Below are 24,504 nucleotides of genomic sequence, written 5' to 3'. Positions count from 1 at the left end.
CTTACTTGGACTCCTGTGGCAGGATGTTGAATCACAGAGAATAGAGCTGAAGGGGTCTGTGGGAGGTTATGTAGTGCATGCCCTGCCCCAGGGCAGGATCAGCTGAACAAAAGCATTCCTGACAGATGTTTATCTAACCTGTTCTTAAAAGCCTCCAAAGCTGGAGACTTCACAATTCCTGCAGGCAATTACTCTGGAACTTAGCTATCCTTACTGTCAGTGGTTTTCCCTAACATGTAACCTAAATCTCCCTTGTTGCAATTATACATCACTACTTATCGAATTGCCAGCAGACATAGAGACTCTTCCTTTCTGAAACATTGCTTTACATATTCACAGGCTCTTATCTGGTCTGCCCTCAGGCTTCTCTTCTGTTCACACAAGTTTTTTAAACCCTCTGAATATTCCTCCTGCTCTCCCTGGGCTTTCTTCAATTGCTCCATAGTGGGTTGAGTGCTCAGGACTGTCACCCAGCTAAGTGAAAGTATCATTTCAAGTATCTTGCACGCTGAGGCTCCTGACTACATAATCCCGGCTGGACTTTTCTGTTTCGCAAGGATCTGGAGGTACTTGATCATGTTCAGCTAAAATCTTCAAATCTTCTGAAGAACTACGACAGAGCCTGTCATTCTGCACCTTGTATTTCTGCAGTTGTTGGTATTTACACAGAAAGGGCCTTTCATGCTTATTATTCTGGTAGCATTTCAGACCAATTCATCAAAATACTTCAGAATTTCAGTCCTGTCCTGAACAGTAAATCCAGGCTTTATTCAAGATAACATATGTTGGATCTACTGCAAAGTTGCAGGACTAAATTGTGCTAACAGTAGTAGGTCACTCATCTGCAAATAGTTCAAAAAAAATCTATGTACAGTGATAAAGGCCAAATGTCATGACACTGAAATAGTCAGAAGCGATGGCAGAAGCACATCAAAAGACATATTTGTCCTACCATGGATAATAAGCATATATTAATACACTAGGTTTAGAATTCAAGGCACCAATAGCCTGTTCAAATCTTTCACCTACATTTCATTTTGAAGGGAAAGAGTTAAAAGATAACGTTTGCCCTGGTTAGATATACAAAGGTAGATTTCACACTAAATAAAGGAGCTAATTTCTCTCCCAGTTTTGCAACTGGGAGATAAAATCCTTAGAAGAAAGACTTTTTTGAACATTTGTTCAAAAATAAAGGCATATTCAGTAAACTGAAAAAAGCAGAGGGAAAAGACCTCAGAGACCATTTGCAGGCAGCAGACTATTCATTAAGAGATTGTTTATCAAACAGGAGTGGGAAAGTCCTCTACCAGCAGGGCTTACTAAATATGAAAGCATGCAGAAAGGCTTAAGAAGAACAAATAGCTATAAGCAGTGACCAAACAGATTCAGATCAGAAGTAGGATATAGTTAAAGAGCAAGAGTGGTTAAACAGTGGAACAAACATCGAGGGAGCAAGCAAGGCAGTCCCTGTTCTTCAGTGCCTCCAAATGAAAAACAAATGCCTGTTACAGCGTGAGCATTAGTCCCATGTAAACTACGGGGCTCCATACAAGGGTAAGAAACCTGCCTGCCTGTAATACAGGAGAGGTGAAACTAGGTAATCTGGTGTTTTCTTCTAGCTTTAAACTCTGTGAATGGACCTGGGAAAACAGCTCTGCCCGAACACCCATTCATCTGGCTCAGTTCAGCTGAGAAACGCTCTCGTACAGACAGAAAAAACTGGCAAAATGAATAAAACAAGGCATCACAGAAACAAGGTTTTTAGAGTGAGGCATGAGGGTAGAAATGAATGTAGCAGACACAAGTAATAAGTAATCACATGTAAAATATGTTAATTGCATGTATATTTATATACATCATAAACAAAAGAGAGGGAAATTAAAATGAGCAGTATGTTAAAAGGAGAAATGTAACATCAAAGAAATAAAAGATAGTTTAAATCGCAAGTGAAAGAGCAATGGAAGAAAGGGTAGGAGCGGGGGATTAAATTCATAAACAAGATAAAAAGATAATGGACTGAACAAACTGAAGAGATACAAGTTGTTCAAACCAAAGTTATCCCAACCAGTTTGTACTCCTAGCTTCAATTAATGATGATTACTCCTGTCCCTGGGAGTGTCCACAGTTTACTGCTGTAGTTTTTCAGTCACTTTTATACACCAAAACACACTAGACATCCTCATGCTTTTAAAAAAGCTTCTTGAGTTTGTCTTTGCCACAGCACTGACAAAACCAATATAACTTCACAGGATTCAAATCCACATGTAGAAATCTCCAGCTCAGATTTACTGCTGCTTTACGTTTGAGCTTGATGAAATAGGGGAGGCCAACAAAGCTTAGGTTGATGCTGACTTTGCAACTAACAGAAGCTTTACACTGCAGCTGGAGTTAGGGCAATGTACGTATTAATAAACTCAACCCAGTCATGCTATTCTTTATGTGCAGCTGGTGCTATTTCTCATAGACTTTTTCACAGTCTGGCTGCTTTCACTCCTGTCGCATTCAGTGGAATAACCCACGTGGTGTATATGGAGCTGTCTGATTAAAATGCCTCTTAAACATTGAAAACGAGGCACTCGGGTCTTACTGCCTGATAAACAAGGCGAGGCAAGGTCTGCACTCCTGCCTGTGGTTGACCACAGGGTAAGATTAAAATACCTGTACTCACTGTGTTTATACATCACGGTAACTTGTACATCCCTGTTGCTATAAGACTAATCTTTCTTCTTACCAATGAATAAAAGGCCTTGCTCATTTTAAACAATAGCTTCTCATATTCAAAATTTATCAGTGCTTAGCTAGCTTGTGAGATTTCACCCTTTAAATTTGAAAGACTCTAGCATCATGTGAAGAAAGACGTATTGTTAAAGAAAAGAAGTTAAGAAAGCTTAAAAAAAACTTAGGATAACTACTTCAAGATAATTATTTTACCGAAAGGATTTGGTCTCCAGGTTGGTAAGATTGAGCAATACCATTTTAATGTGTATATTAAATAAACAGATGCCCATGAAGTAAACAGATGATATCATGTTACATTACATTGGCTAATTCATCAGCAGCCAATTGCAATGGTATTTGTTTCCTTACCTCCTGTGTGCCTGCCTCTGGGTCCGTCATTCCAATCACAGAGAAATCCCCGTATCTGTCTCCATTGGCATCAATGGACACCTGCCCTGCGATGCCTAAAGAATGGCATGTGAAGAATTAGAAAATTAATTAGTTAAAATACTGAGTCTTTCCAAGGAAAACAAGAAAACAGTGGACAGGTTTTTACAGACCGATATGACAGGAAATCTCATCAGTCTCCCAGCATTTTTGTTGGCATTCCAAAAGAAATTGTAATTTCATCTCGGTGTCTGCATTCCTGAATTCTTAACATTTCTCCTTTTTAAATATCAAATGTGTGAGACTGTTTGGGGAATACGTGAGAAAAATGTAATCCAAAAGCCAGCATGCAAGAATAAAACACAAATATATTTAACGCAAATTATTTACAGAGAGCTTAGCCCTGATATATCTAACGATGCCTCAGTTCAGCTCATGTGCTGCAGAGGACGCAGGGGCACAGCCCTACACCCTGCAGACTGACGGGGTTGATGCACCCATACAGCCAGTCCAGTGTTGTTTCCATCTGATGCGATACTGGAGGGGGCATGGACAAGGGGCACCATGTGCACCACATATGCATTAAGTCCTGCATTCATTTACATAGGATTAACTGCATAATATGGTGCTGTTTGGTTTATATTTTTAGACCCCCAGTTCACTTCCTTTCTTTACAAGTTCTAGGAAACTTTACAGAAACTGGGAATCATAGACTTATAGGACAACTCAAGTTTGAAGGGGCTTCAGGAGGTCTCGAGTCCAACCTCCCACTCAGAGCAGGGTCAGCCAGGAGGTCAGAATAGGAGGATGCTCAGGGTTTTATCTGGTCTTCAAAACCTCCAAGGATGGAAACTGCCCAGCCCCTCTGGGGCAACTCGTTCCAACTGCGATGGTGAATAAACACTTCCTTGCATTCAGTCTGAACCTCTTCTTTCAATGCATGCCCTTGCCTACAAAGAGCGTGGCTCCAATTTCTTGCAGTGTAAGCCAAACAGGTTCTTAAAATCTATCAAACAATACCAATTAACTATGATGAAGACATTGTAAGATTTTGCTGATATGCTTTATCACCTCAGATATTCTCAAACATGATCCTCCACTGCCTGACACCAAAGGTAGCCATTTGCACCAGTGCAAGTCAAACAAGCATCATTATACATCCATGTTACACCAACTACATGACTAGGCACAAAGCAGTAGAGAATCAGGTTCTCAGGGACTGTAAATCAGAAGAGACATGTCAGATATGCAGCCAGAGTATAAATTCACCTCAACATACCTAATGATAGTAAACATGCAACAGATTAACACACCTCCATTTATCTTGTCTCTGTTCCCATTTAGTGATGTCAAGAATGCTTAACTTACTGTGATTTTCAAAACATGTAGTGGTCATCAAAAGATTATTGTCAAGCATCTGTTTCATTATAACAATACAGTAATCAAACAATTGCTAATTTGATTACTGCATGAAAGCAGAATGGGTATAACAATCACTTGGCTGTGAAAGCACTGGAGGAGGCCACTACGAAGAGCTGCAATGTCCTTGCCTACACAGCAATTTGGACTCTGGATCTGACAGGAGGTGTTAATTGGAACAGACACCTTCCTGGCCTAAGAAAGCCAAAACTCAATTTTTGGAAGTAGGTACTAAAATTTGCTGAAACTCAGAGTTCCTATGGGATTTTTTTTTTTAATGGGAAAGACTAATTCTTAACTTTTCCATCTGAATCAAAGCAAAGAGTTTGAAATGTCGACATGTCCTGCAATGTTCTTCCTTAAGAAATGTATTTAGGAAATTTTGAAACAACCTTAATGAAGAACTGTGTTTGGATGAAGGTGGAAGGATTTTATCCAGACTCTCTTTTCGTTCTATTATGTTAGATACCTACATACAGAAAATTTTGCTACTTTTTCAGAGGAAATGCCAATGAATAGAAAACATTCTCCACAAAATGTGCCCTGCAGTCATACCACGGTGTCTCTAACAACCCAAGCAATAAGAAATCCGTCTCAGCCTTATCCTTTCCTAAGCATATGAAGTTGCCTGTGCAGTTGCGGCTGGCAGACTGTGAACGCTGCAGGAAAGAGCATCCACATTCCACTGCAGTTCTGATGGGTGACCTATTCAGAGCAGGCTGTAAAATGAGGTGCCCAAGCAATTAGATATCTAGATGTCAGCAGTTAAATTGTCACTAATGAAATTGGAGTTCTCATCATCAAGGCCTGCAAAAGTTTAAGTGAATTATAAAGCTTCAGTCCTGCAGTAGAGCCTGGTGGGTGTATGCATGGACCGTACTCTGCGATGCTACATTCACTTCAGAGCGGGGCTTACAGGCAGAATAAAGGGACATGATTTTCCTAAAAGGACTGGCTCAAGTTAAAGGCCTCTTTCAAAATCAGTTTTATCCTTGTAAATTATGTCCAGCAAAGTACTGCCACGGGGAGGAGATGGCATATGACTTACATGGCATTTTGACCTTTTCAACTGCACCCTCACAGCTCTACGTGACATCTACATTTTCAGAATAGCTGTGACAGGTCAGCCAGCAACAACAAACTGGTTTTCACAAGTGGGGAAAGAGAACATTTTTTCCTCCTGGCTGGTTTTACAAGAAAGGTGTGAGAATCAACCATGCAACCTGCATGGAGCACATGGTACTACAAAAGACTTGCATGGGCACACCAGCTGGTGGCTTCCTAGAGCAGAGAAGTAGGAGTAGAGAAAACACAGACAGGCTGTGCTGGGGCATCTGTTCGTACACAGGATAACCAAACAGTGAGGCAAATTCTTAGACATCAGAGTCCCTCTGTTAAAACAGGGTGTTTTGGGAAGCCATGGATGCAAACGGAGGTAGTGGGACATCAAGCACAATCTCCAGCTGGTGCAGGGCTCCTTATGGGATGACTGCAACCAGCATAATTTAAAGCAATCCCTGTGTTGCCTTAAGCTGCCCTGGGGACCGTTTTGCCTTGTATTCAGGCCACAATTTGAGAACAGAAAAGAGGTTTGGAGCTGCTGTCCTTCTTGCCTTCCTCTGCTATGTCCAGTGTGTTCTTAGAGCAGAGAACCTGGCCACTGAGGTTTTTCTTACACATTCAAATTAATCATTCGCTTCTTATCTAGGGGAAATGTTTCCTTCTCTTACGTATTTCCATAGGAAATCTTGCCAATCCTACACCAAAAGATTGGATTATTATATGAGATGGATGGGAATATTCTAAGAGATGACAGATGAATTCAATAATCCTCGGTTTCTTTATTACGATCCCTACCTGGCAAAAGCACTTGCATCGCTTCGCATCAGCAGGGTGACATGTAAGTACCAGTTGCAACCTACAGGATTAGGCACAGAAAGGCACAGTGCTGTTCAGCTGCTGCCACTGCTGCCTCTGAGATAACACACACAGCTCCTGAAAGGAGGCTGGGGGGAAATCCATCTAGGGCCCAAAGGAGCCCCATCAGGAAACAAAAAAAAAACCCTGGCACCTGCTTGCTTCTATCCATTCCCAGGCTCTTAAGATAAAAAAGTCAAATGGAAAAAATCAGGCAATCTCAGAGCTAAAAGATGCACATGAGTAAAGCGAGCAGCTGTAATCTTTTCAAAAACAAAGAAGGAGCCTGAGAAAATTATTGGTATTTCTTTACAACATCAGTGAGGGTCATTAAATTCAGAGTTTTTTGAGCTGAGTAAGACCTCAAGGGTTGGTGCAAAAAGACGTCACACTGGTGAGGTATGTGAGCCAGCCTTAAAGATGTATATGGTTTCATATGGTTACTTTCCTCTCTTTTAAGAGTGGAATAGGCACACGTCCTTACTCTGCACATGACAAAGACCTGAATTTTTTTGACTCTGAAAGCTGGAATTCCATATTAACTCTTACCTTCGTACGTTCTGTTCCGTGTTTGCTGAACAATTTTTTCCCCATCCTTCTTACTGAAACCAAACTTCAGGACTTCCTGTAAAGCTAGAGCATAAAGAAGAATAGCATCATGGAATCCTTCCACAAACATGTTCACCTAAAAAAAAAAAAGAAAAAAAAAACCAATGGCAATTAACACATGAAAAACTTTTCTTCCCTATGGAATTGATTAACTAGAGAGACTCTCCATATCAACCAAAATGACTAACTTGGAGGGTTATTTTCTCAACTGCTGGAACAGAAAGGAATGTGTCTCAAAAAACCCAGGGGGAAAATGGCAACTTTTGACCCATTTTTAAAAACAGTTAACCACATTCAAATCACACTTCAATGTTGTGTCTGAATAGCTCTGCAGATAGGGGAGAAATTTGCAGATCACAGTTCCCATGCCCAGACGCAGGAATTCTGCAGCTGACCACGTGAGATTCTGTAAGCTGCTGAGCACCCTCATCCCACAGCACCAAGTATGTCCTCCTCCCCCTGCACAGAGGACTTAGCACCTCTCAGGATTGGGAGGTATGTTCTGCCATGATTTTTTTTGGAGAGCAGAACTGGTGGATTTGCTTGTTTAATGATTACCACTTCCATTTCTGGCCCTTGTTCAGCTGAGCATCTCTCCACTAGCAAATGAGCAATGGAGGAACTACTTACCCTCTACAGTAATGCGTTCTCTGTAACTGCCAGGAGAAGTTTCCTGTCCCTTACAGTTTTTTCAGTAAGTGACATGAAATGAATGAAATGTTGCTTTCTAAGCTTAATACAAAAGAAGACCGCTGCCAACCAGCTCTGCCTCCCACGAGTCTACACAGGCAACCTACAGCTTTTGGTCTACATCACTGGAGTAACAACAACAGTTAAAAGCAGAGTGCTGCAGAAACATTACAGGTTTGTTCACAGGAGCCTGGCGTGCTTCAGGGATGAAGCAATAATTATTTAAGGAGCTGAGTTCAGCTGCAGACCCATCAGCAGAAGCAGACACACATGGCTTGAGCAGCACAGGTACTCCTCTTCTGTAAGCAGCAAGTCACATCTCAGTAGCGCAACGCACCCTGGCTTGATGCAGAATAATTCAGAATGAATTATCTTTCCAGCTGCAAGAAAGATGTTCCCATTCACTCACAGTTTCATTACAATGGAAAAGCTCCTGACATCCTAGCAAAGGCATAATCAACGATTATACCACATTATGGGATCTGTTATTGCCATTTCCAGTGAATAACTCACCTCTACAAATATTCTCCTGGATAGAAACATTTAGCTTATCTTCCACTTCAGTGTATCTAAACAATTTAAAATGTTGGTAAACAAAGTGCTACTCTAACTCTCGCAGTTTTAGCTGGACATTAAAAATGTTAAAAGATAAAAACATGTAGCCAGTTAAGTAAATAACTGCTCCACAGATAAAAAGTATTACATAGCTGATTGGCTAAGCCAAACTAACCAAGCCCCTGGTAATGTAATTACATGCAAGGCATTCCTTCACTCTTAAACCAGTTGCCAACAGGAAGGGGAATTTCTGAATTATTTACTGATAATACAAAAGTTTACATTGCTCTGACATTTAAAATTGGACTTTTAGATAACTCCGTCCTATGTTTCATTAAGAAAATGCACCACCAGTTTAGGGGAAGAGCCCACAGTGCTACAGAAAGCACAGAACAGCTCAGCTCAGTCTGACAGCCAAAGACTAAAAAGCAGCTGCAGTTATTCTGACCTAAGGAGAAAGCATGAAAGAAGAGGTGAAAGTCAGGCTTTTGGTGCAATAACAAGAGCTGATGGACAGAGTGCACACTAGGACAGGCTTTGCCAGCGGGGGGTTTAATTTTTCAGAACTGAAAAGAAAACCCAAACCAAGAAACCACAAAGCTCAACAACTGCTTTGTGTGCCAGCGTTAGAGTCCAAGTGGCCTGTGGATGATCAAACATGGGCTTTCTTGATGTGACACTCATTCTCTCAGGAGAGAAATGAGTCTCTCTAGCTGCTTTACCTCCCTGCTGGCTGATTTAAAGCTTGTGGCTGGCATCCGCTTCAAGGAAAGCTATTTGTCCCTTCCTTTGTCCATGGCAAAGACCTCTCAGTGTAACAGAGCAACCTGCAAAATCCATTTTGTCAGCTAATTTGCTCAATCTGAAATCTACCCATGCCACCAGCCTGAAAACCCTCCTGTAGACACTGCAGTTTTGCCAAATGAGCCCTGTCAAAACTCACTTGGCAACTGGGAGGTTACTGCCACAGTCCCTTGCCTTGACTCTTGGCCAAAAGCCCTGACATTACATACGAAAAATCACATTAGAAAATCATCAGAAGATCATCTGTGCCACCTCTCCGTTCCTCACACACAAGACCCAGCATTTTATCTTACGTTGTCAAGGAAGGTGAAACTGCTGGTAATCTATGCCATTTCAAATCTTCTTCTAAAAGCGTAATATTTACTGTTTGCAGGTGAGACTGCACCTACACTCCCCAGCCAAACCATCTGCTGGGCACACTGGCTACTTTTCACATTATTCCAGGAACATGTTCAAGCACCAGTTCTTGAAAGGGGATGCAGGATGCCATGACGGGCATAAAGTTTTCCTGCATATCATCTTGCTCAATCATTTAGAAGTTGCGACGATCCTACACAGAGAATGGGTTGCACTGTGTAGGACTGCTCTAACCTAGAAAGGAGAAAACATCAGAGACGGGAAGTATATTACAATGCGAAGTAATGGCTGCAGATAATTTTGAAGGGATTGCTCTTTCTTCATTCCATTTTCCACCTGTCCAGAGCTCACTCAGGTGCATTTTGCAGCCCTGTTGCCTGTGACTGTCTACAACAGATCCTCTGAGTAAACAGAGTGCAAAATTTGTTCCATCCAATACCACTCCCGACTTACTAAAACAGTGTCCCAAGCCATATAGTCCCAGGACTTCCTTTCTGGACAACATCAACTCTGTTAATGATACCTCACGTAACTCACGGGTATGAAGGATTTTCCTTCTTCTTCTTTTTTTATTATTTTAACATAGCTTCTGTTCTACATTCAGTCCTATCAGAAATCATGAATCAGCAACCTATCAGAAATCATGAAACAAACTGACACCTAATTTTCCTCAACAATTTTTACACTTTTTGGCCTGTGATTATTTGAATTTTAGAATACCTAACAAAAAACCCCCATCCTTCCTTTGCTGCATGAAAAAGGTTAAAAAGGGCTAGAAGAAGTATATGTCCCATGAATGTTTCAAATAGGGATCAGCGTAAATGTGAAGATGTCTTCACAGGTTGCTTGAAGGTCTCCATGGTAATTAATAACATGGTTCAACATTAGACAGCCCTCAGGACAAAACTAAACAGATTATAAAAGCTATTAAAGACCCACTAATCTTGCAGGTAATTAACAGTGCTTTTAGTTGAGCTCTAATAAAAAGCTGAAATTTTTTATTATAGTATTTTCCATTTTGATTTATGCTGTTTTTTTAATTACAGGTGCAAGCTGAGCTCCAAATGCTGTGATCATAATTTGCACGTCAGGTCTACTAAAATGTTACTGTCCCTGACCCATATTGCACAGCAGAGGCACCCCTCAACATGTGTCATCAGCAATACGAGTGGCAGCAGAGAAGCTGCCAGGTTTGCCGAACATCTTTGGAGGCTGCAATATGTGGAACCCCCCCTGCTGAGGTATCTTCCGTATTACTTTCACATCCCATTCAAGGTACCACATAACTAAAAAGCTGGTAAGCTAACTGCATAGCTGGATGAGATAAGCATATATTTGTGCCTTTTATTTTCCTACCTTTCTACTCTAATTAACCATCTTCCATCAGAAAAAAAAACCCTCTCCATGGAAATCACATGAATAAATTTTACACAGTTCAAAGTTATAGTTCCCCAAGCAGCTATAGTGTGACCACACTATTCATATATACCAAGGTGTTAACAGCACACACAGCAATGCAAAATACTACCGACGTGGAAGACGGCCAAGCTACAGCTATGCAGGACCCATAATTTTCCATATCCTGCCCACTGACTGTTAAGTAAGCTTATTCTCTTCCATCTGGAACTGCCCAGCTCTGAATCACAGCAATTACAGCAATTCATACCACTTCAGTGCTAGGTGGGGAGGATCATCATCACTTTTTCTCTACTGCAAAAGCAGACAGCTAACATTCCCCAAACTTGGTCTCTGCATCTACTTCCCAGTACATCCGCAGTGATTTTCAAGTTGTCAAACTACAGTCCCAGCCAAAATCAGTGAGGACCCTGGGGGACTGCATAAGGTCTACCCAGACTTTTTGCAAAAATCTTACCAATTTACGTCTCAGGTGAGCTAACGCCCACTGAAATTCCACTGATATTTCACCCTCTTTCAGGGATGAAACTTCAAGCAATCGAGTAAGGAAGTTTGATCCTATAAACACATGAAGCTCATCTAACCTCAGGACTATGAATACTGTAAATAAACGCTCATGAATTTTAGCAATACTGTGTCATACTGTAAAACTATAGCATGACACAGTAAAAATATGGCAACGAAGTTCAAATACAGCAACTATATTTCAAATATACGTATGCTATGATGTACTTCAAACCAATCTCATGCCAAGTTGGTTCACTTACTTCATGACTATGGACTTCTCCAGCACAGCAACACATCTTACCGTTTAGGTAGATGTTTTCCTACTATCTCATGCTGTTTCAAGGTGTCTCAATAAAATAGTCTTTTTCTAAGCAGTTGCAATTTAACTGTCAGTTCTCTCCTTTTAATCCTTCTTCACCAAGCCAATTATAATTACAGTCCTTCCTTTATGAGCTTTTCCAAGAAACACCGATGTAGCTAACTTTTTTACATGCATTTCTTGACACGTATCTTTGGTTGTCTTCTGTCAATTGACTCACTATCCAGCAATATACTCTTCCCTTAATTTTGGAGCAGGGACTTTTCTCTTTGATACCATTTGCTGATGTTACACACTCCCATTCAGGACATCGCCACTGCTGATGCTGTTGTTACAAGTACTCCTTTATGTTCCTGGAATGCCCAGGGGCCCTCAGCAGTTCCTTGATGAGTTGCTATGCCCTTGCTTTGAGCTGCACAAATCCAGAACAAGGTGCTCATGATCCCCATACAGTAGATGATAGACAGATAGAACTGATTTGGTTTTAATTTTTTTTTTAAAGACAAAATATGATTGTTACAAACTGATTTTCTGTTAAACTTTTAGTTTGCGTAAACTCAATGAGAAACTCTGGATGGAAGCGAGATGTAGATTGAGAATGTGAAGCTGAGGGAAGAATATCCTTACATCTGAGCATTACCTGCAAATAGGTGAAGTGCATTTCAGATCAGTAATGCCGTGTCTAGTTTCAGCTTTGCAGTAATTTATTAGTCCTACTGCCATAACACTACCGCATATTATCCTGCATGTTACCATCATAACAGGATTATCACAGCTCTTTTTAACTCACCATCCAGCTCCTCAGATCCTCACATGATTTCTTAATGCCACCATGCAACAGAAACTCACAGAGTTCCTAAATCTCACCTATGGATAACAGCTACTCTCATACATGGGGACTGAGATTTCAAGGACTCCCAAATATAACAAATGCAAAGCCACAGGATTCACCCATAGCCAGCTGTCATCAACAGCACATCTCAGGTGCCTACAGACATGGATACATGATCTGACCTGTTTCCACAGAGATTGCATCACTGTGAAACCAGCCCAACAACTGGAAAGGAGGATAAAGCTGTAAAACAGTTAATCAAAGCTGTATGTTTAGATGTCTAATACTAAAAATACAGCCTGTTCACTTGGGCAACCAGATCGCTTCCCTAATGGAGCTGGACCTTAGTGGTTCAAAGAAACAGGAAGGGAAAGAGAAAAATAATAGAAACACATGCCTTCTCCAGAGAAGGCCATTTCCTCAATATTTAATTCACAACTGAAAAAGAACATATGGCGTTATGCCAAATTCTGGGCAACACAGCTACAGCCAAGGACAGCGTCTCACTGTATTCACTGATATCTACTCTCTATCAATAAATAAATACATAGGCTGGCACCTGCTCAAGAACACATGAGGCCAGAGCTCAGGACTTGGTTTTCTAAATGAAAGGTAACTGTCCCAACTCTCATTTGTTATTTGTGGCTGGAACACACATCTCTCCCTAGGAAAAGAGGATGAGCATTCCCCAGTGTAAGGAGATGTCATATAACAATAAAACCTTGTGCATATTTAAGAGAGATTTATTTGAACACTGTTGCATCAGTTCCATCTTTCACAGGGAGACAGTGTGTATGTGGAAACCCATATGAGACTTTTCTTATAGGGGAGCATGTGACTTTATTATGTGAATTCTGCAAACTGAAGCTTATACTCTGCTTTAAAATTACAGCTTAAAAATTCAGCACTGCAGTCGAACAAGACATCACTTCCCTTTAACTTTACGAAGGCTTTTTCCAACAAGGCTGCCTGCTTGTGTCCATCTCCTCGCCAGTATTTATTGGTACAGCAGTAATGCTGAGCGCAGAGGAGATGGAGACGTGCGCCTCTGCCTAAGCACTCTGCACACCAGGCAATGTGGCCCCAGCATGAGGACTTTGCAATTGAAGTGCAAGTCGAGAGAGAAGGCGTAGGTAGGAAAACCAAGGCGATGATTACGTCTGGGGAGCAAGCAGTGGTCACAGCCCATCAGCTGCCCACCTCCATCACGAAAGATCCTGCAAGCACCATTTGGGAGACAAGATGTATAGAAAGACTCCTGCTTTTACTGCACTTTCTGTTTGACTTTGACACAAAGACGCTCTGCCGCAGCTAAGCCCTTTTCCTTCAGGGTGAGACCGTGCCTTTGCCTGCCTGCACTGTTCAGCCATGCATCTGACCAGCTGGTACACGAGCTGATGTGCACCCTGGGCGTGCTGAACCATTGCTACCCTTGCTCCACCTAGACAAGAGGATGCTTACTCCAATGGGACCGAAATACCACCAGTGACAAACTCGCATCCACTTTAGAGCTAGCTGTGGACCAGAAGCCGGCCCTTTGTTCCACAAAAAGGTCTGCTGAAATAAAAGAAATTAACAGAAAGAAAATAAAAGTAAATTAACAACCAATACCTGGGATTTACTTAAAAAAGGCTGCCAATTTCAGGGAGTTAAGGGATTTTGTCAGTGAAGGTTATTTTCTTGCTAGGGAAAGAAAACTAACCACAAAGCCAGCTCCTTTGCTCTTGTATCTCATCCTCATTCTTCATGCTCTCTTCCTTGTTTTTCTTAATACCTCATTCCTGAAAAACTGGTAGATTTACTCACTGTCATCTGGCTGGGGCAGCCACAAGTTGCTCTTTTGTCTCAATGGTGAATTGAAGCAGAAACCTATTCAGTCCCAGGCTGCAGGGGAGCTGCACCGTGAAATGCCAGCTAAAACACGACAGGGCACAGCGACAACCGAGATGCCAGGGCATGGAGGAACCCTTCCACCCCACTGCCTGTGAGAGCTGCTCATTCTGTGTTTGTTTATTGCCTGCAACACTCTCCTATGATTATCTAGAAAACAACTTTAAACCCCTAGTGCCTGCTGCCAACAGGCCAGGCAGAAAACTTTCAAGATACAGCCCAAACTTGCTCCTTCCATTAAACACAGACACAGGAATCGCCACCTCAGCAGATTTAGAGCCTTACCCGCAGTCAGCTCACGTCAAGGGGCTCTTACTGTCGCTTATTTGCACGAACTTTGGACCAAACCCACGGCCTGCCATCACTGGGTCTCAGATCCACTCCCCAGACCTCCAATGGCGCGGTCAAAGCAGGAGGGGGATGAGCTGAAAACTGCCCTGCTCCAGGAACAGGGAGCACCTCTGGGACCAGATTTTCCCCCTGCATACCTGTGTGGGATTTATTCCTGGCTCTATCCAACACACTCACTGATTCCTTCTGCAAGTTGGTACCAGCCATTTTACCCCTCTGTGGTTTTGGTTCCTGTATTACCTTTTAATATTGGTCTCAAAGGAGTGCAATCGATGTAGCTGAGGAGCAGCACTGCTTTGTACCAGAAGTGAACTACCTACAGAATAATCATTTAGGGGAATTCTTCCTTTATGTATATTTTACACACACACTATTCACCTATGTAATTTAGCTCTAAAGGGCTCCAGGCCACCTATCAAGGAAAAGGACAGAATCAGAGAATGCATTAATGTGCTCTTGCAATTAAGGTGAAATGTACCTCCCCATGTTCATAATACATCTCTAACTCCAGGTAAATGACCAATGTAAAGGATCTCTAGCACACAGCACTATATTATCATTGCTTGAATACTGAAGTGATCTTAACTGTAAAACGTGTAGCTGTCGTTTAAAAACTAACCATTCTACTTTTTCAGGATTTCCTGCCTTCTAACAAACTACGTGGTCATATATGTGATGAGTTACAAAACTATGTTCAGAAATCATACTTCTAGTCACAGTGGTGAAACACAAGAGATATTAAAGAAGTTACTCTTTAATACAGACAGAAATTAAAACATGCTTGTTTTAAATAGATTTTTCTAAGGATCCCATTGGTACTCTGATGATAACCTGTTATACAGTTGTAATGAATGCTTACATTTTAAGTTAGCATTATGCAACCGTTGGGACGGTTTAATTGCAGATAAACACCTAGTAACCAAAAAAAACCCCAGTCCTTTCATTAGATACTAAGTTTTAAATGTCAGTGAGCAAGTTTGTTTTTCAAGCAGGAACATATTTCAGTTTTCAGGATGACAGAGTCACTCATCTGAAAAAATCAGTTTCACTTGCTAAAATAAGCTAACTGGTTTAAGTAAATGCAGAGCTAGGACAAACAGGAAGGACATTTTTTGTTAAATGTTTATCCTTGCACAATGTGCAATTGTTTTGGGTTCTGGATTTCTAACATTATCACCAAACCACAAAAATCACGGAAATATTTTATTTTCTATACTAAAAATTCTCATGATCACATCAGTTCTCAAGCAAAACTCAAGAGAAAAATCACTATATCACTGTTGAGAAAACTCACATGTTCAAACTGAGTTTACCTGTGCTACACTACCTGGTGAATAAATAGTATGAGGGTGGGCTGGTGAAATCTTCAATGGGGTAAAAAGCCATCTGATGAAAGGACCATCTGATTTCTGCTTTACAGCAGGTTAGCAAAGGCTACCCAGCAGAGCGTTTGCTTTAAATACAGTCTTAAGGGCTAGATAAACACGGATGATTTAGGCACAGCCAAAAGTGGTGCTTAGCTCAAAAGTATGCTCTGAGCTGGGATTAGTCATCTAAGCTCCTTATTCAGGACCAGGCAAAAATTAGGCACACAAAACCAGGATTCATAAGCACCAGCACCCCGCCTCACCCTTGCCAGCAGAGGAGGTGGAGAATGCAGGATGGACGCGACCCCGTTACTCTCACACAGGCAGGTAACGAACTCCCCGCTGCATGGAGATGCAGTCAAGTCTTTACAAAAATCCCACAGGGAGCCAGTCCTTTCAAATCCCCTGCCCGTTTCATCTAAAAGCCCCGGGGCCATGACTGCTGTGCTGGCATGAGAGAAATTCAGGATCAAATCCCTGATTTCAGGGAACCTGAACTCCACCCTTCCCCTGCCCTGTCTGCAGGGCATCCTGGGGTGCGCACGCCCAGGAGCTGAAACGCAGGTGCTGGGGGAGAGGGATGACCTGCCAACACCTGGGGTATCTCTGGGCTGGGAGTAAATAATTTGCCAGAGGAGCCCACCTGAGGCTGAGGTTGCCATGACAAATGATCCTTTTATTAAATATCAGGGTAAATGGGCATATGAACTTGTAAACCTTAATGGCACGGAACTAACGCAAACCCTCAGGCTGCTATTAATCATGCTTCCATTCCAAATAATTTAAAAATTAATGACTTGGTTTTGTTATTTTCTTTCAGATACTGGGTATCTGATGAAAGGTGCTCAGCTGGCTGACTAACCATCCCTTCACTGGCATACCTGCGAGGATCCCACTAGCATTGGAAAGGAGAGATACAGCAGCTATCTCAGAAGATATTTATGTGTACCTGTCAGCAGGCAGTAATGTTGCAGCTACACACCTGGAACGTCTCCTCCCCGGCTCCAGCAGCAGCATGGCAGTCCATGCCTCAAAACTTGAGGATTTACAGCCCCTCCAAAAGGTTAAAACCTCATTCTTTTAGCTTCTTGCTTCCTTATTGACTGATCCCTGAGATCCTGCTTGATTTTGCTTTCTAAGGTATTTTATAGTCTGCAGTCTGGTGGGCTAACTGGATGCACTGTACAAATGTGTGTCCCATCAAATGTAAATGTCCTCCTGCCTACTGAATGTCGCCTTGTTCCCGGCTGCGGAGCGAAGGGCGCCCAGAGCTCCTCACCTACCCTCCTCCCATTGTCCCGCGCCCCTTTCTCATGCCCCTCTTATTCATTTGCTCTGGGACATAGACAGTCCTTGTCTTTTCAATCTGCCTTGATATATTAGTTCTTCTTAGAATGGACTAAACCTTTTGATTTCTGTCTCAGGCTTCTCTTCCTAATGAAAAAAAAAAATCTACTAAAGAGGGAAGGAAAGTTGGGAGTATCCTCCTGTGGGTTCCTATGGCTCCTTGTGTGCACAAGAACACCGCTGCCTTTATTCACATAGCCTGTCCTCGCAGGCTGACTACATTAACCCCTTCGCATTAGAGGAATTGCTAAATATCTACAGAAAAAAGAATTAGAGCTGGCAGCGTGGTATGCTGATCTTCTTTCATAGCCCAGGCGGGGCACACCCGAGCCCTGCTGCCTGCCTTTGCCCTGCCAATGCTCATACACCTGGGTGTCTTGACTCACCCACAGGGCCAGTGTATCCTCCTGCTAAAAGATTTGTCCCTCTGGAGCGTGAGTCTTTCTCGGAGCTACGTTCAGGTTGCTTAACCTCCCAGCACTCAGCCATAAGAAAATAAAGTGCCAACGTAGCAAGAGATCACAGACTTGAGATGTTACTGATTGCCACCTATACTGTTCTTTCAGAAAGACTTGTCACCTGAATGTCATAAAGTTAGACCTTGCCCTGCTGTCATTCAGGATCGCTTTCACCGTATCAATAGCTCAAATGAGTACAGGAAAGCTTCCCTGAACCACCTCAGTGTGGGACCTGCCCCTGTTGAGGCAGTATCTCTTCTACCCTGGAGCTCTCGAACAAGGAATACGCATTTCTGGCCTTGAAGGATTGTCCTTCCCTTATGCCCCTAAAGAAAACAAAATGTGTCTCCTTCCCCTCAACCCCTGCCACCCTCTTAATCAAACTCTCCAATTAAACTGTTTGGCTCAGCCAGATTTCAAACGCTGAACTCTTAACCCAAGTCTATGTCACCACAGCGTGAGGCTACCCGCACAGGTGAACCCTCCGCAGCACCCGCAGTGCTGAGGCTGGAGCATCCCATCAGCCATCCGGCAAGCACACCACTCCCATGAGAAAACAGCTTCCAGCTGCCTGCCCAGGACCCTGCTGCTGGCTGCAACGGCATCCTGACACGGGAACAGGCTCACCCAAACCTCCCACTTCAGGCCTTGTTGAGCTGAGGGTTTTTTCAAGTTAAAAAGGAAACTTTCAACTGACTGTTATTTTCATAAGCTACTCAGGGAACAAGGCTCGTACAAGAAGGTATTAGCTGCTAGAAAGTCAGTTAGCAAAGGTCTTTCATTTTTTAAGTGTCATTTTGTGTAAAATGAGATATAGAGTCTTTCCTTGCCTTCATTCAAACATCTCAGAGCTCAACCTGAGGAATACTTAATACCAGTATCAAAAAATCCTACAAATTTACATAAAAACAAGACATCAATGGGACAAATTAGCTTTTGGATCATTAGCAACGCAAATGGCATGGAGAGGCATTAAAAACAAAAACAGGTTATGAATTTTGCTGGAAGACATATTTTTCACACTTTATTAGTGGAAAATAAAGTGTATTTCTAGCAAGTACTTCAAAGGGAGAGTGCCTTGCCCATAAATGTCTGAGTGTCTGTTTAGTAAAGTGGAATGTGAATATCTGTGAAACCCAAGTAAAAACATGGGGCTATGGAAAATATACAATATATATATGAAGATCAACTCTAAACTTTTACATTCCCAAAGAGTTCAGATGTTACTATTTTCAGATATACCTACAGTTTTATACTATCTCCTCCATGGTTTAAGACAGATTCAAAAATATGCTTAGACAGGCTAGAAAAACTAAACAGAAATCCACTGGAAGAGAGAAGAATAATTTCTTTCTTTTACTGTCTTTTATGACATCTGTTAATGGCAAATAACATACTATTACGCTGTAGTTTTGCCTAAGACCCCAATGTGGAAGACACTAGTCTTTCATATCACTGAGAAAGCATTAACTTCAGGAAAAAAAAAGTGTCTGCTGTATTCACCAAATTTAGCAGTCCAGAGTTCAACACTGCTCTTACAGAAATTGAAGAAACTCTCATTAATTCCAAAGGGTGAAGGGCTGGTCGCGAAAATCCAAAATATGTTTTACTAATAGAATTAATCTTGTTAATAAGCTGGCATGTGAACCCATTTTTTCCGGCTGCTGAAAGCAGCTTGTGGTTTGCTTTTATTCTTTCGAACACAATTAGCAAAGCACTCCAGCAGCTGAATAGACCTATTCATTTGAACAAATTATTCCTTGGCAGGTTTGTTTTTTTTTTTTTTTAAAATCTCCCCAAAACTCTCTCCCATCCTGGTGTAGTCAGAAGAAACACAAAAGCCTGCCTGTCATTAATCTTGCCTGCCTGTGCCTGAAAAAAGACAACTGGGACGTACACTGCTGAATACGTTACATTTTCAGCGTCTCAGTGACATGACTGAATTGCTCGCTTCTCCCAACCCTTATCTTAGCTGGTGTACAATCCTAATTAAAGGGCTGACGTAAGGAATACACACGGGAAAGAGTCTGGCACGGATGTTATGGATGAGATGATAAACTTTATGAGCACAGCTACCTCCCACATAGCTTTTGTAGTTAACTGTTGGAGCTCGAACAGTTGCTCTTATGTGGGCCATTTCTCATTTCAGAGAGCTGAAAACGTTAAATAAAACAGATTTGCCCTTTCTAATAGGTAGTAGCACCTCACTGATCTAATTAATCTACGTAGCTCATTCTTTCACTGAGATAACTTTACAGGCAAATCGGGCTCCAGTTCCCTTCTCCTGCTGCTCATTTTTGGTGTGAAAAGGGCTGTGGATAGGATAAAACCCATGCATCCACCTCGTGAACAATGCCGTCATGTAGTTAACATAGCAGAAATATTTGTTTAATTAGTTACATTTGCAGCTTTTAAATGAGAGGAACAAACAAGCCATGGGTGGTCTGTAACCTCAGAAGAGCAAATATCCCAGGCTGTAAAATCATCCCAGCTCAGAATACTAGGTTGGACATAAAAAAAGCATTTATTGAATCCTAGGCCTGAGTCAGGAACAGAAGGTGCATTAAGAGCTTCCAAACTGCAGCCTACCGCCAATTCATTAAGTGTTCGGCATTATTTAATAAAAATGGCTTATGCATATACTTTAACTGAAACGCTATTTATTCATAAACATTTTTAACTAGAGTATCTGTTGGGAGTTATTCACACACCAATTCAGAGACAGTTTCAAATTCTTCCTTCAAGTAAACGCATGCAATTCCCATTGCTGTCTGCCTCACCTAGGCTATAGGTCTGCAAGCAGAGCTTGTCCTGTATTTTGCAATTAAACCAAGGATCTCAATTGGTTCATAGAGACCAGGACACATTGCTGTTAATGTGTTGGTAATGCATTGACATTACAGAAGTAATAAAACTGCTATAATTCGTGTAATAGTGTTAACGTGATTCTACTGTCCTTATGCCTGAACCCCAAATTTGAATGGATTTTTTTAAAAATTGCTCTTTTTTTGGCTATTTTATCAGAGAAGTCAGTCTCCAGGTAGGCATGAAATAAAATGGTCAGACTTTCTACAGAACTACAGGATGTTTCTTGAAAAAAAATCATGACACTATAGAATGAGGAAACGAGGGCTGAGCAGATCTGATGCTTCAGCCCACAGTTCTTTGGGTTACGTTAACATGACAGTAACTGCTTTCAGACTCTGAAAGTGGTGACCAAGCAAACTAATAATATTTGCTAATGGACTCAGGCAGCTGTTGCAATGGGATGTTGCAATGCAACATTGCAGACAGGGAACACCATCATTTTTAGCCCCATCCTGTGGCACTACTACCTACCCAAATACTTCTAAGATACTTTCTCAGAACCTCTCTGCCACTCTTGTTTTCAGTGCTGTCTCGTTAAAAGGTGCATAAGGAAGCTTCTTCCTTTACAAGAGAGATTCCTGGAGGAGTCAGAGACAGTAGCTTTTCCACACTTTCCTGCTCACTCACAAGGCACAGGTTCTTCCACCTTCCCCATTTCCACAGCATAACACCCATGTAGAAACAGCAATTTCTGACCTGGGAAAGACATACCCAGAACACGTTTTTCTCTCTTCTGTGTGATTTCACAGCTGGAGATGAAGATGGCCAACACCCTTTGACCTGTTACTCCTCCAAGGGCCATATGTGTTCTCCATCTGGCAATTGGACAGCTGCTGCTTTAGGACTTTGCCCTTTCTGTCTCCCTTATCTTCCCTTTTGTCATCTGCTTATTTTCCATTTTTATGATATTCTTTTTTGGTAGATAATAATGCCTTTAGGATTAGTGCTGGCAAGAGGCCAGGACAAAATGGCAGCACTAAAAACTTTTGTTTGAGTTAGGGTCACTGCAAGATAATTTAGACCACGGACCCGGGGCCCCATTTTCCCATGACACTGGAAAAATCTACACAGAGAAGCAGTAACACTGAATGCTTCAAATCCAAACCTCCCTGAATTCATCCTCTTGGGACACAGCTTGCAGAAAAGGATGAGGATTATATTTCAACACCCATGGATAGGACTTGAGATGGACTGTACTACCAACTATCTTTTCCCAGAGTTTTTGTTTTCAGGAGCAGAATCCAGCAGAGAAAAATCCATGTCTGTTGCTTCCCACCCACTCAGCTGAAGGACCTCTCACTCCCAAGCTTCCCTTGGAGGACACAGCCTGGCTTAGCACGCACGCCCAGGCCAAAATTGCCACTTTCTTTCCATGCTGCCAAAAGAAGGACCGTTAATGAGGTGCCCACTACCCACATATCTTTCAGAGAGGAAGACACTGGGCCTCAGTTTGCCTTTTTATTTTTCCCCATTAGTTTTTAAAATGGATTTTTTTCTTAAGCCTGAAGGCTGCCCCAAAATATTTCTCCTCTGAATACAGCAGCAGGACAATCAGTTAAGCGAATATGAAGCATCTCTTTCCCACTGGCCAAAGTGGGGAAATGCAAAATTAATCATAAATGATGAAAAGCAAACCAGATAGATAGTTAAAATTCACACACTGTTAATGAAGTAACACAGCTAATGTTTTTTGCTATGCTCAACCCAAGGCTACCCCTCTTAAAGAAGTTTTATCTTCCCATTGGGTTAGGAGGCTGTGAGAAAGCAGATAGGGGAGGCTCTGCTGAGATATATGTAAGTTAAGGACACTCTGCATTTGAAACCAAACCTCCTTCCCCCATAGCCATGATCTGTAGCTCCTCCAAAGGGAGCCCCAGATCCCTATGGCCTCCACCACCAGCCTCCTGTGAGTCAAGGACCTCAAGGACTGATGTTTCAGATGGCAGGCAGCTGTGGTAGGTGTACATGGATCACAAGTCCTCCCTCTGCCCCGACAAGAAGAGATTGGGAAGGGTGCAGAAAGCCAGGTGGGAAAGGAAGAGCGGGAAGAGGAGTAGGAGAGGCAGCAGCAGGCGGGCCCCATGCCACTGCCTGGCCCTAGCAAAGGCTGATGTTTTCGGGTGAGGGAGTGCTTGGAGCAAGATTAAAAGCTCTAGATCACAGATGGGAATGGGATATAGGGCGAGACAGCCCTCAGAGCCAGGCAGAAGAAGGTCAAGGACGAGGCGGTAGGGAGCCAGGCACCCGCACAGCTGCCCTGGGACAGCCAGGAGCACTGCCAGCACGGATGGCTGATTGCACAAGCAACCATAGAGTGAGGAAAGAGAAAAAGAGGACTTCTGGCAGTTGGTATGCAGCTGTGCAAGGAGGCTCCCCAACAAACACATTAGCCTGCAAACTCTCCCCACTGCTGGCAAACTCTCCCCACTGCTGGCACGGGGGGATTTGCTCTCTCATGGATCCACTTCTGCTTGACCATAACAGGGCTTGCATCTATCCAGCACCTATGAACTTGCATAGGGTTTGCAGTGGGTCCCCATCCTAAAGAACAGCAAAGCATCCCCTTGCCTGCCTCCAAACCACCCACAGACAGCATCCTGAGCTCTCGGCAGTTTAACACTTCTCTTGTCTGGGGAAATGGCCGGACTAGAAAAGCCACAAAACTGTGGATGACTGGATCTTTAATACTCAAAATCACATTTCTCACCAACCACAACCAGGAGCACATGGCAGATTTTCAAAGTACATAGCGTGCTAAGTGACACCTGCAAAAGGGCAGATAGAGGGAAAAGGGAGGAACAGCACAAACTACAGTCCCACGCCTTCTTCAAAACTCATTTAGCAGGTTCTTCAGAGAGCAGCACCTAGAACTCGGCAGTTGGGGTTTCTCCACTAACTCAAGGCAAAGAATGCCAACAGAAGACTATTTCTGCCTGCCTAGACTTTGAAAGTTTCACAGGCAAAATACAAGCCACTGATGTAATTCAAACTTAACATTTTAGGTGAAATTTTTAAATAAAATATATTCAAGTTTTAAGAAGCACAGGTTTTCTGAAGACAGCTGAGGTTGTGCAATAAACTGCAGGAAATGTCATTTATTAACACAACATTCAAGTTCATCAGCTTGTTCTTCGAACTAAAGATGATGCCTCCACCTGTCAGGGATACAATGCTTAAAGCAAAGAGATGAAGTAGGTGCCTAAGGGGGAGCTGGCAAATGAGGGCTTTGGGTTGCTTTCTTGAGTTTCAGGCATAAATTCCTAGCTCTCATTTCCTACAGCTAAAGATTGACTAAACTCTCATCAAGCCTCTTTTCTTTATAAGTGTATTTGGGAAGTTTACTCCCTGTCGCAGGGAAGGCTGACTGTCTGGGAAGTAATTGTATCAGCATGCAGATATCCCTATAGGTATGTGCTACACATTCTTGCTTTCGCAGAAGACTTTTCTATGAAAATGTCTAACGAACTAGCTTAGCAGTAGCTCAAAAGCAATTTTCAGAGGCATCTTCCTCCTACATTTGGAGAGATTAAAAAAAGATATACTTTCCCACACCCATCTCTGGAGGACAGTGGCACTCCCCTAGGCTTAAAACAACTCGCAAGGACTATACTGGTATTTTAGACAGTTTAAAATAAACAACAGCAACAACCTAAATATGCTTAGTTGGGAAATAATACCACTCTTCTCATTCAT

The 24,504-nt window shown here is 42.3% G+C and overlaps 1 protein-coding gene across 1 annotated transcript in view; it reads right to left on the bottom strand.

Moving 5' to 3' along the window:
• NPR3 (natriuretic peptide receptor 3) overlaps positions 1–24,504 on the bottom strand; it is a 42,045-nt gene that overhangs the window by 5,635 nt on the left and 11,906 nt on the right. The window contains exons 4-5 of the mRNA XM_050912719.1: positions 6,991–7,126; positions 3,088–3,182 (exon numbers count right to left, since the gene is read on the bottom strand). Coding sequence (XP_050768676.1) covers positions 3,088–3,182; positions 6,991–7,126 — 231 coding nt within the window. The remainder of the gene's footprint in view (positions 1–3,087; positions 3,183–6,990; positions 7,127–24,504) is intronic.

Source organism: Gymnogyps californianus, chromosome Z (assembly GCF_018139145.2).
Source record: "Gymnogyps californianus isolate 813 chromosome Z, ASM1813914v2, whole genome shotgun sequence".
In the NCBI taxonomy this organism is placed as follows: domain Eukaryota; kingdom Metazoa; phylum Chordata; class Aves; order Accipitriformes; family Cathartidae; genus Gymnogyps; species Gymnogyps californianus.
The sequence above is the reverse complement of the archived record's forward strand: the minus strand, read 5'-3'. Positions and strand labels throughout refer to the sequence as shown.